Here is a 12,296-nt window from a genome sequence, read left to right on the forward strand (position 1 = left end):
CACCAGGGAATAGGTACTAAAACATCGTAATTTCTCCTTTTTTCCTCTGATTAGTCGTGAGTTAAAACTAAGGACTTTTTACGACAATTTACAAATTACATTTCACAAAACGATCAATGCAATTAATGATGAATCAGATGTCATAAATTCAGTAAACCTCGTCCGCTTTCCTTTGCAATTTTTTACATCTCCTTCATTGGTCGTTGCACTATAAAGTCGAAGAAAATGAACTTTTATACCGTTTAACCACCAAGGTAAATAATTGCTTTTCGGTGTGAATGACCAGGATAAAGAATTTTGAGGTACAATGTGATACAATAGGAACATTATGTGCAATGAATAAAGGAAAGATTCTGTATTTATTTAGCAAAATAATTTTATTTAACAACATGAAAAAATATAGATATCTACAACAAATTTTAATCAATGCCTATCCTAGCTTCTAATTCTTGGGTATTATTTTTCAGTCTTGCTCTGTGCTGACGCACATGTTAAAGTGCAGAGGAGCGGGAAAATACTTCGTAAGAAAAAAAGAAAAATACTTGAAATACAAAATGTAATTTTACAAATACTGTCTTAACTCCAGCAGCGATCAAAGTAACATTTTCCTTTCCCCGACAGTAGGCAAGAATGAGTGAGGCATTAAAACTTGACTTCGCCTGTTTTTCAAACGAAATAAATTTCTTCCTCGATTATTTTTCAAACGTTTTCATACTTCTATTTTCAATACTCCGGTATTTTATTTGAAAGTAATATTATGCTTGTGCATCAATTCCCTGTTAATGACTAGACTTTCTTAAAAGGATCGCTGGTTGCAGACACTGAAATCCCTACATTTTTTAGAGGTACGCGTAACATTTGAAGTTACATGGATGGTAACTATAAATTGTTACTGTAATAGTCTCGCCAATCAAGAAAGCAACTATTTCTCCAATAATAATTCCTATAATTTGGTCAATATACCATTGATTTATTCACATTATTTTTAAGCTTTGGGTCAAACGACGAAAAAAAAACCGATTTAAACCATACATGTTCATCCGCTTGATTTTTAGTTGAATACAATGAGCAAGGAAAAGATATGAATTTACTACTCACATTTTTTCGCAGAGTCTCGAGGTAGTAAGGGGTCGTTTTCTCCGGCTAGAATTTTTCCCATTTTTAGAGTTGCGCGTGGACTTTTACAGTGTGATCCCAACTGTTTGACTGGGTGTGTATTACACTAAAATGTTCACTATAATTTCAGGTGAAATGACCCAATTTTAATTCATTCAAATTACAGTAACAAGACTAGTAAAGAAACCTAAATACAACGGTGGGTATCAAAAGAGGTATTGCATGGATCACTAGATATTACACGTAAGGTGGAACGGACCTTTAAAGACTTTAACTGTGGATCACCCTCACTATCATCACGAAACTAAATTCATGTAGTAGGTGCTCACATTTCGGAGACACCTATCCACCGATAACGATTTCCATGGATTCGTATAACGGTTGTGTCGTTTTATCTTAACACCGTTAGGCGCCTGCATAGTTTCTCCCGGACAGAGTGATCTTTGCCCGGGTATCCGTCAAGATAACATTTAAAAGTTTGTAAAAAGACGGAAACAGAGAAACTGACATCTCACGTGTGGTACTTCAGATTTTCATCTTTTGCTTGACATTTTTTTGATATATGATAGCTGGAGTTTTCCAAGTAGGATTTCCGAATAAGCTTTTCAAAAAATACGAAACCGATGAGATAGCTTAAAAGCTAACATGAACAAAACAAAGAAAAACGAGACTTTCTGTTACCATACTAAGGAAGGGCTTACGATAGTAAGAACCAGGAATGGTCGGCGGTAACCTACGGTAATGAAGACAAGACGTCTTGGTTCATCTACTGGATTGAAAAACATCAGATATTCATGCAATCAAACTAACTTTCAACGATTCCTTGTTTCCCAGTGATAAAATTGCACCAAGAATTGTCTTCAAAATGTCATAGAGAAAACAGTTGAACACTGTGACAATTAGGTATCGTTGCGTGACAGCAGCATAATTAAAAATGTCATACATTTAATACGCATTTAATTTAATTTGAAAAAATGTAATTAAATTAAATTTCATCAAAATAAAAGTTTAATTTCATGTTAAGACTAATTAAGGTCCACTCTTTCAAGGAGTCACTCTTCATCAATGTAATACTTCATCAGATTTTTTTACCCTGGAAGTTGGTATCGAACAAATATTTTAGATTAATCAATCATAAGCATTTATCACAGATTCGAGCTCTCCAGAGATGAAACCTCATAGATTAGAAAACTACATAATTACAACGTCCAGTGTTGACGATCACCCTTCAAAACAGGAAATATGCGATTTGTATCAATAGTATATAAGATTAATGATTATTAAGGACATCAGTGCATACGATGATTCCATCATCTAGGTCAAACTTGTTGAAGGTACCTTAAGTGTGTAAATAATTTAACCATGATGGAAGTAACAAGAAAATACACTGAAGCCATAGGTGATGTTACCTGTGTATTTTGATTTTCCGAAGGCGCTCGCTGTATCCCTTTTTAAAATGGACAAAGAAACTGATCGTTTGAACTACTCTATTCGTGGAGGTGAATATAGTGAAAGCCCGTTTGTATGAACACGGAACTGACTAAATCAGAGGGATGCCAACATTTTTTGTAAAAACTAATTATCACAGTCGATATGGAAGGAGTTCTGCAGCATGGAGAAAAAGCGGAATATTGGTGACCAGTTAAGATTAGGTGGCTATTTATGGTGTACAATAGAAAACTTTTGAGCCATAACCAGGCATTTTAACGACAAATGCCACACCTAAAAAAAAAAATATGCTGAAGCAGCATTTCAAATGTCAAAGTGGGCCAATAGAGAAAGTATGAATTTAAGCATTCTGACCCAAGTAAAAATGTTCCTTGACTTTTTCCCAAGGAAATCAGAGTCATGGAATTTTCGGACAGAAAATTTTCCGTGACTTTGATTTCCGTGGCCGTGATTTCCGTGACCGTGATTTCCGTGACCGTGATTTCCGTGACCGTGATTTCCGTGACCGTGATTTCCGTGGCCGTGATTTCCTTAAAGCTAGTTTCTGTGCTGTAGCAAGAAACTAGCTTAAGGTGAAGTCACCAGTTATAGACACCTTTAAGAGAGTTTCTATCTTTGACTGGCTGTAATATGTAATCCAAAGCTGCGAATTCAACATTTTTAGTCTTACATGAAAGTGTAAACCCTTTTTCACATAAATTTTATCTTATCCTTTCAATTTTCATAAACATTTAGGTTGAAAAGGTCGAAAAAGTAATAAATTCCAAAATGAGGGACTGCCTCAGTTATGGACACCCTGGGTCCCAGCTATAGACATCGTCTCTGCTCCAGTAACAGACACTCCCTTAAAATGTAATTACCTTAAATACAATACTGATTTTTGTGAAAAATTATGGGGAAAGAAACTTTGTACACATTGAAGGTATGATTCAAGAATGATATACTCCATTCAACCGTACTTTTTTGCCATTTTTATCTCAAAAATCTGAACTGCTTTTGAGGTTATAAACTTCAGTGTCTGTAACTAGGAATTACACATTTTCGGCATGAGTGAGAGACACCGTTTTTGACCAAGGTTTTTGCTGCATTTAAAATGGACTGATATAAAAATAAACCAATTACAAAGGATTAATGAATTATTGACAAACATTATGGCATAACTAAATGATTTATAGGAAATTATTTATTATCAAATCCTTGAAGCTACGCACGTGTCTGTCTCTGGTCGCTACCTCATTTTTGGCACCAGTTACAGACACCCCCATTAATTAAAATATTCTGACATCCAAACAACAAATAACCACAAAAACCACTCTATAAACCTCCCTCAACAAATAGTAGTATCAAAGTTACCTCAAAAGTAATAATGTATATCCATTTTTACTTCATTTCTAAACCGAGTTTCTTAACTGAACTGCTAAGAAATTAGTCGTTTTACATCATTTTAGAACGGCCAATTTAAAAGTATTCTTTTGCAATTTTAAATTCACAACAAATCCCTGCTTTGTACATCAAAATGCTCTTCAGAATGTCAATAATCTACTAAAAATATTAAAAAGCTCCTAGTTGTCTTCAAATTTTTATGTTTTTAATGTATATGAGAAGATGGCTGTCACTGGTCCTATTTTTTGGGGTGTCTATAACTGGTGACTTTACCTTACATGGTTTACCAAACCAACAAACCGAAGGAAAATAATGCAGGATTGATTCAATTTCAAGGGCATTTTTGCATTTTACTTCATTTATTGACGGTTTCCCGTGACAAAATTGCATGCAAAAGGAAGATATAATGGGCATGACTCACCAAATTCAACTGATCCTTCATCAAAAATAAAACCTGTATAAGACACCAATGATGCTATTTACGCACACTTCACCACAGCGCACTCACTTTCATTTATTTTCTCATTAAGATTAGAGCAATGCATGTTAAAGGTAACTAATTGAACTTCACACCACTTCAAATTTTTTAACACATTTTCGGTCACACATAAAATTTTTAGGGAAACTGTAGGTAGGTACTATGTTTATTTTCTCTGAATACACTGCAACTTCTTTTGATGATGTTGTTTTGAGGCGATTCATGGTGAATTTCTCAAAACCAGATGATTTTTAGTCGCTGCTAATTTCCTATCGGATGACTGCTCAGATGAGAAACTGACAGCCATGTCATAGAATAGTAGCCGCTTTCTTAATCCAGAATGTAAGAAATCCAGAAAGAGGGAGCAAGCTGGAGTGCAGGAAGCCCTTCAAAAACCTGAAAAACAGACGAATAAACAGCATTATACAAGGCATGGTGACAGTTCAATGAGGTGACTTGTGATTGTTTAGCTCTTAGATTTTATTCATACTTGACATGCAAATTTTATCCGTTGAAAAAAAAAAATTACCTAGATCTCAAGCTGTTTCATTTAAGTAGAACGAAATTTTAAAATAATCATAAAATTGCAGTTCTTTCAAGAACTACAAATCGGTGTAACTTCTCAATTGTTGATACCAGAGAATTTTTCTTAAAAATTAGATTTTTTTCACAGCTCTCTTGAAACTGAGGATTTTAATTTTTTGCCCTGTCTAATGTAGAAAACAGGTACCTAAGTGAAGTACAGGTAAGAGGAACACTTACCAAAACTGAGTTGCCGACAATTTATTATCAACCAGTTTCAGCAAATATTTAAACTGAGAAAAAGTAGGCATCTGAAATCGGACTTAAATTATCTTCTTTTCTTCCCCTCCAATCAAACACAACAATAATTGAAATTGTTACATCATTAACACATATCTCTTTGAAAATTGACCTTATAAGTTCCCAAAATTTAGGTTAGTGCAATGTAACATGATTTTTCTCATTTATTGTGCTCTTGGAAAAAACAAACATACTATTTACAGCACTCTAGTTCATTTGTGTAATAATGCCCTAGCATTCAGTACAAGTAAAACGGAGCCTGAGAGACGATAAACTGGCTCGCTCTGAACGCTTGGGTACTTTCATATCTTGGTCCTTACGCGCAGTTTAATGAAATGCTATTCCGATGTGATGATTGATCAAGCTTAAGTTTTACGGCAATCTACGTTGCTTTGGTGGTATAGTAAATAATCAAGGGACAAAGAGCCGGAGGCAGGGCTCACGGTCCTTTACGCTGACAGTGCTAAGTCATGCGAGTGATGTATTGAATATTCAAGAGGTATCATTTTACATTCACTGAGAGAATTAGAAGAGGTTATGTGTTGGATCAACCTAATGAAAACGTGCCAGATAGTGTGGGTAATAAAAATAATAGAGAACGGGACATATCATCACTCCTAGGACAAATGGATGCAACTTTGTATTGTAGTGAGCCATAATGTTCATATAACTTGGTGCGTACTTGCAGGGCTCGTGTGAAAATGGAGGTATGACCATAATAAAGAAGTGATGAGATGTTTTAATAGGGAGATGAGCTTGGCCCAACTTATTGAGTGGGACATTGGTCAAATCAGGACGAAGGTCTAAATTTGCGCACCTTTCTGCCATGATGACGAAGACAGCCATAAGCGCATTTCTGCATGAGCCATGATTAGCACATGATGATTTTATTTGTCTTGAGGTACATCCCAGCCTGCACTTATCGCTCTCTTCGCTATCACTGCAGGGTTGTCTCATGAGAGTAATGGAGACTCAAACTTGTGAGACAAAAGTATTTCATGGTTTCCAGTGAGTCCTAAACGATACCTGCCCTCTCCATGTTTTCCAGAACGACTTTTCTTCTCATAATAATGACACTGTGACAGGTATGTCAAATCATGTGAGGAAGTGAGAGCAGAAATTTCGTCGCTGGAGGGCGGAAGATCTCAGTTGATTTAGATCATTAATTTTGGGTAAGGTCCGTCGATCTACATTTCCTGAATGATATACTAACAAAATTTAAGTACTTACGTTTATTTTTGAGGCTCTATTTGAAGAGAGACTGGAAAAATGGACCAACATCGTCTAACGGCTAACGGCTCACGGCTCCTTCAAGTTGCATCCTGAAAATTCCTCAACGTTGTACGCGGAACGCGGACGCGGATCATCGGACCAAAAGGGAATTTCGTTCCCGGAACACGAACTGAACTGAACTGAACTGAGAACTCGTGATAACAATTTGTAAACAAATCAAATCATTCAAATCACAATCACAATTTTTCACCACTTCACCACTCACTACAGTTTTCACGAAGGAAATATGAAAATAAAAAAGAAATGATTTCGTGTATCACCTCAACAGCACGTAGGGCTTTCCCGAGATATATACCGAGGCTTTAAGGCGTAACCAGTCGAAGTGTTACACTTCGTTTCCTATTCCTTCCTATTATCAGTGTGAACAGCCAGCAAATTCCCACAGAATTTTATTATTACCGTTCTTCGTATGAGTTTGGAAGGAAATGTCTGTGATCGGCAATTGAAACATCCCACTGCCAGTGAGTAATTTTCCTTGTCAATCATCTCTCTTTTTTCTTCTCTGGAGGGCTGCGATCCAACTGTCATTATACTCATTGAACCTCCGTACCTAATTAGATTTAATCAGAGACTTTAATTTTCTTGCAATTAATGCATGAAATTGTCTCAATTAATTCACTAACTAGATACCTTACTTTACTGAAGAGTCATGTCAGGAAAGGATCAATATCTACTGATAGTCTGACCAGAATATTATCTCAACAGTGTTTACCTATGAAGAAAGAAACAACTTTTCTGGCTTATCTCAGAAATGATATTACCTGCAATTAATTTCTTCATGTAAGATAGGTGCTTCTGTAAATGCCATCATGTACTTGGCCATTTTTGATCAATGTTATCCTCTTATTCTCTACCGTTATCTCTAATATTAGTCTCGGCAAACAGTGAGCAAATCTTGATAATAGAAATGTTGATCATTCAATTTGATCATGATCTGCAACGGTATCTATAATATCTGATTTTCTGGATGGTTGTGCCTGTGCATGAGTGATTGTGTTACCTACTGTTACATGTGTATTATGTCTTGAAGTCTGGTTTTGATGGCCTCTCAAAAGAGGAGGAGCTGACAACAAGGTGTATATCTGCATGTAGCAGTGGTGCGATCGAGCGCAAGTTGACATTTTGTAACTCACTGGCTGTTTCCCTGATTGTGAGTTACCTTGGAATCCTCAAGTGTGGAGAAAAGAGATGAGGCAATCAGCATTTTGTCTCTTTCCTCTATATTGCATGGGTCCAAGGGTCAGCTAGGTGAAGCGAGAACGAAAAGCATTTTAGCTCACACCACTGTATTTTTTTGTGCTGTCCCCGTTTTGAGAAGAAACTGTGTTTAAAGGAAGTTATAAATAAATGAAATAACTAGGAGTTTGTCCAGCTGATGATTTAACACTGAAGAAGCATAATATACAGGGTAGTGTTAAGAAACTAACACTACCGTGGAAATCCTCCTAACGGTAAAATTTCTTTGTACAGCTCAGAACTCAGTAAATTATTATGAATAATGAACCGCTCTCTAATAGTTTAAACGAATATTTTTTTGAAGAAGAAAACCAAACCTTCTGCCCATTAACCACGAGTATTTCAAAATTGGTGTATCGCATTTGGTGTATGCACATATTTAGGTTAAATAGACTTTGCCAATCTGGCACCGCAATCCAAGTTCCACCGAGCAAGACTTAATTCAATAAATATTTGGTAATTTAAGAAGAAAAAAAAAACTGAAAAGTAGGTAACAGATTAACATCTCATTTAATTGTTCATGTAGTGCAAAAATTGATCATTTTTTTTAAATTGTAGATCAGATATTTTTTTTTTCAAAAAATAAAGTAAATACAGTACTTTTTTTATTGTCAGATTTCTATGAAAATGCCGAAAATCTTGAGTGGGAAATGTCAAAGACACTTATTAGTTTTGAAGAAAATTTCTGAGTCTCGTTCTCTACAGTTCAGAATAAAAACTATAAATGAGGGCTATAAAATGCGTGTTTATTTTTTATTCTGGTTTTCTCATTTTTTATTTTTTTAAATTTATTTGTATTTATTTTTTTCAAGCCCCCCCCCCCCCAATTCTAGGCTATCATAAATTATGTAAACTCTTTTACTCGTGAGAACAAGTTTTTCAAGTTTGAAGTAGTTTCCATGACTGACTTTTCTTGACTCCAGGGAACTCGCCTGAGTTCCTTGACGGTATCAGGGAAATCGCGTCATTTCCATGACTGACGTTCCTTGACTCCAGGGAACTCACTTGACTTCCTTGACAGTGTCAGGGAAATCGCATCATTTCCATGACAGCCAGGGAAATCGCGTAATTTCCATGACTGACGAGTCAAGGAAATCATCCGATTTCCTTCACTCGTCCAAGGAAATCATTTGATTTCCTTCACTGGTCCAAGGAAATCATTTGATTTCCTTCACTCGTCCAAGGAAATCATCTGGTTTCCGTGACTTTTCCAAGGAAATCAAGTGATTTCCTTGGAAAAATGAAGGAAATCAGCTCATTTCCGTGACTAAGTCAAGGAACGTTTTTACTTGGGGATGCATGCTATCAACTGGAAATTTCACGGAAAACACGATGCCGGCATCGAAAATTACTAAAATTAACGTGATATACGTATACGTATACCTATCAGAATGCCTAAAGTCGTACCTTGCACTGAAAAAAAAAGTCATGGGCTAAATAGACGTACCGTCCGTTCCGAGTTCAGAGGCCGGAAGTCCCAGGTACTGGAGCCGTAGCTTCGACTGCTCCGGGTCCGGGTGCTTCACCCGGAACGCAGACGGTATGTCTATATAGCAGCAAGTGCGGCTCCCACGGCCGGAGTTTATTTTTTTCAGTGCGTCTACTGGTCCATTGACCATTTCCGAATGATTTTCTGCATGCATTTCTCCAGCAGGCCGATTATTGAAATTGATAGACAAAGCTATAGACAAATAAGACAAAAGGGATATGAAGGGATATTATTGTTGGAAGCGCTGCAATGGACGAAGAAGGTAGGTAATAGACTAACTAAAGGCAACTCACGAGAGACATTACACTGCCAAGCTAAGGAAGAACGCCGTATGAACATTCGAGAGTTGCCAAATTGCCCCGGATAAAACATGTATTTTTGAGAAAGATCATACGTCTTTTTCCTTGAAATTTACAGACATTTTAGGCAAAATTGCGGACAAAATCGACTGAAAAAAATTGAAGAAAAACATTCACAATTTTCCCAGTAAATTAGGTTTTAATTGAACGAAATGTGGCAACGTCTGAAGGTTCACACGGCGTTCTTCCTTAGCACGGCAGTATGGTTTGTCCATCATTTTCTTCTTTATTCTATAGGAACCACGCACTTCACCCAATAGGATCGCTCTATACTCCCTACGTCCTCTTTGACTATAGCTTTGTCTATCAATTTCAAAAATCGGCCCACAGGTGTCCGAGGTGCCGGCGTTCAGACACAGTAGCAGACCCCCTTGAGGATGGGGGCAGCTGCTAGGGTAGCTCTGGGGAGGCAATTGGCTTGCGAGCCGTAGGTGTTGATGCGCGGGATGTCCGGGCCAAGTCCCTGGCGGCTGGTCGTCGCCTCGAAGATCCCACCGCCGGGCTCCGTCGCGATCGTCAGGTCCATCGCCAGACTCGGCGACCTCCGGCAGAAGATCACCTGCTTCAGCGTCTGCCGCGCGCACAGCGTCGTCAGGTTCCGAAGCACCACCGAGTTGAAATGGTCCACGACCTGGGTAAAAGAAAAGTTTCGTTGAGAGGATGAGCTAGGATCATAGACAAGAGAGCCTCCACTGGCCTCTTGGCGACAGATGGAAGCTTTTACTTTCAGGGGTGCAGCAATTCATTCCTTACAGACAATTTTAAGGGAGCAACAGTCATCACTCATATTTCAGCTGTGCTGTTAACCTACCTACATGGTGCTTCGAGTGACGTTATGAGCCAAGCAATCCCAAACTTCGGCCTGTTTGCAAAACGAAACTGCCAACACGTTCCTGAACATTAAGCATGTAGGTAAGTCAATAGTAGAATGCTGAAGTCCCGAAAGTAAAAGCCACCATTGCTAAGGTACTAGTGGAGGATCTTTTGTCTCTGATGAGGATTGATGGACGCAAAACTACACTAAGCCGTTGGAAAGGCTCAAGACGCATTTCATGGTGGAGGAAAAATGGCATGGACGTAATCGGGCATTTTTTTCTTTAAATGAGAGATTCAGGATAAAAAAGACATTTTCATTTCAGATAACATGAATGAGACTAGATTCTTTGATTCTAAAGATAAAGTTTCCACTTTTTTTATTGTTTTCTTAAACGCGGAGTGGATAGGCATTTGGCGGAAGTAGAGGAAATCCGAGGTCGCTTCCGATTGGCTCCGGATGACATCATTCGGTTCACCGCAAAACAGGGCCGTTTTAAATATGCGGAAAATGTGCGCTTTAAAACTGCATATCTCTCGGTTCTGAGTTACTTTTTAGCGTTTTAAAAGTGCGCATCTTGGTCTATGCGTCATTTACTTTTGGACAACTGTATTCGCGGATGACATGAATTGAATGTATGAGAGGAGACGGAGGGGGCGCCCAGTGAAAGAGTGGCGACAGGGGGGTTTAGAGGGATTGCAGGTGTGCCAACTCCCTGAAGAGCTTTGGTAGAATAGGGAACTTTGGCGGCTAGGTGTCGCAGAGCGGCAAAGAGCGCTATAAAAGCGGCTTTGTGTATATGTATAAATGTTTTCGCAAGTTAAAATTCGTTTCTGGTTTAGTGACCCATTATGATCATTAGAGGAATATTTTCTGAAGGGTATATGAGACCCAAAAGAGCTTACTTTCTGAGCTGCGTCGTGGCATTGGGCGTCGTCGACGTCGACATCTTTCTTGTTCTCCTCGCAGGTGCAGAAAATTGGAGGGACACCGGCCGCCGGGCAGTCTCTGTCCTCGGGGATCGTCTGGAAGAGGGAGATCCCGTGGGTGTCTTGGGTGAAGAAGTCGAACAGGTGAGGAGCCTCCGTCCGCAACGGCCCCAGGAGGTGCCGCAGAGACAGGAACTCTTGATTTTCCGCCGGCGTTCTCTCATTCCTGTGAAGCACATCGACATTTACTGAAACTCGAACAAGGAGTTAACAATCACTGTACTATACTGCCATGCTAAGGAAGAACGCCGTATGAGTCTTCAGACGTTGCTAAGTTTCCACTGATAAAAACCGAATTTACTGGGATATTTGGGAATATTATTTCCCAAAATTTTCAGACAATTTTGTACGCAATTTAATTTAAAATATCTGAAAATTTCAAGGGAAAATATGCATGAAAGGTGTTAAAAAAAAAACATTTTTTATAATGGGAAATTTGGCAACTCTCGAATGTTCATACGGCACTCTTCCTTAGCACGACAGTATACAGATCTCTACATATATAAATCGGAGCCAGGTGAAGCCGGAGGACCTCCTTTTCCCCACATTCCGTTTGGCCCTGCGTTTTTTTCCCCCTTTTCTTTTCTTTTTTTTTCCTGTCTCTCTAACTCTTATTTTAGATATCGTTGGCTGAAGTGCGAAACCACGTATCTCCGTTGCGGGTTCCAGCGTTTTAAAATGTCCGCCCCCATTTTTCATTTTCGATTAGCAAAAAGGCAACAGTATAGCTTGAAAGGTTCACGGAATACTCAGCCGATAGAGAGGAAAGTGAGGAGGTTCTCAAGAAATTACGTGGACTGGTTTTCCGAGGAAAAAATTAAGTATGACAGGCGGTGTGCCATATCGCAGAGGGAGATACGTGGTTTCG

At 38.4% G+C, this 12,296-nt stretch overlaps 1 protein-coding gene across 6 annotated transcripts in view; it reads right to left on the reverse strand.

Annotated features, from left to right (window-relative positions):
* Positions 1 to 358: 358 nt before the first annotated feature.
* LOC109032280 (uncharacterized) overlaps positions 359 to 12,296 on the reverse strand; it is a 67,232-nt gene continuing 55,294 nt past the window's right edge. For all 6 annotated transcript variants that reach the window (XM_072299734.1, XM_072299735.1, XM_072299733.1 and 3 more), the window contains 2 exons: positions 11,345 to 11,594; positions 359 to 10,256 (listed from right to left, as the gene is read on the reverse strand). In XM_072299734.1, the coding sequence (XP_072155835.1) occupies positions 9,975 to 10,256; positions 11,345 to 11,594 (532 nt within the window). In that variant the 3' untranslated portion in view covers positions 359 to 9,974. The remainder of the gene's footprint in view (positions 10,257 to 11,344; positions 11,595 to 12,296) is intronic.

This window comes from Bemisia tabaci, chromosome 4 (genome assembly GCF_918797505.1).
Source record: "Bemisia tabaci chromosome 4, PGI_BMITA_v3".
NCBI classification, from domain to species: Eukaryota; Metazoa; Arthropoda; class Insecta; order Hemiptera; family Aleyrodidae; genus Bemisia; species Bemisia tabaci.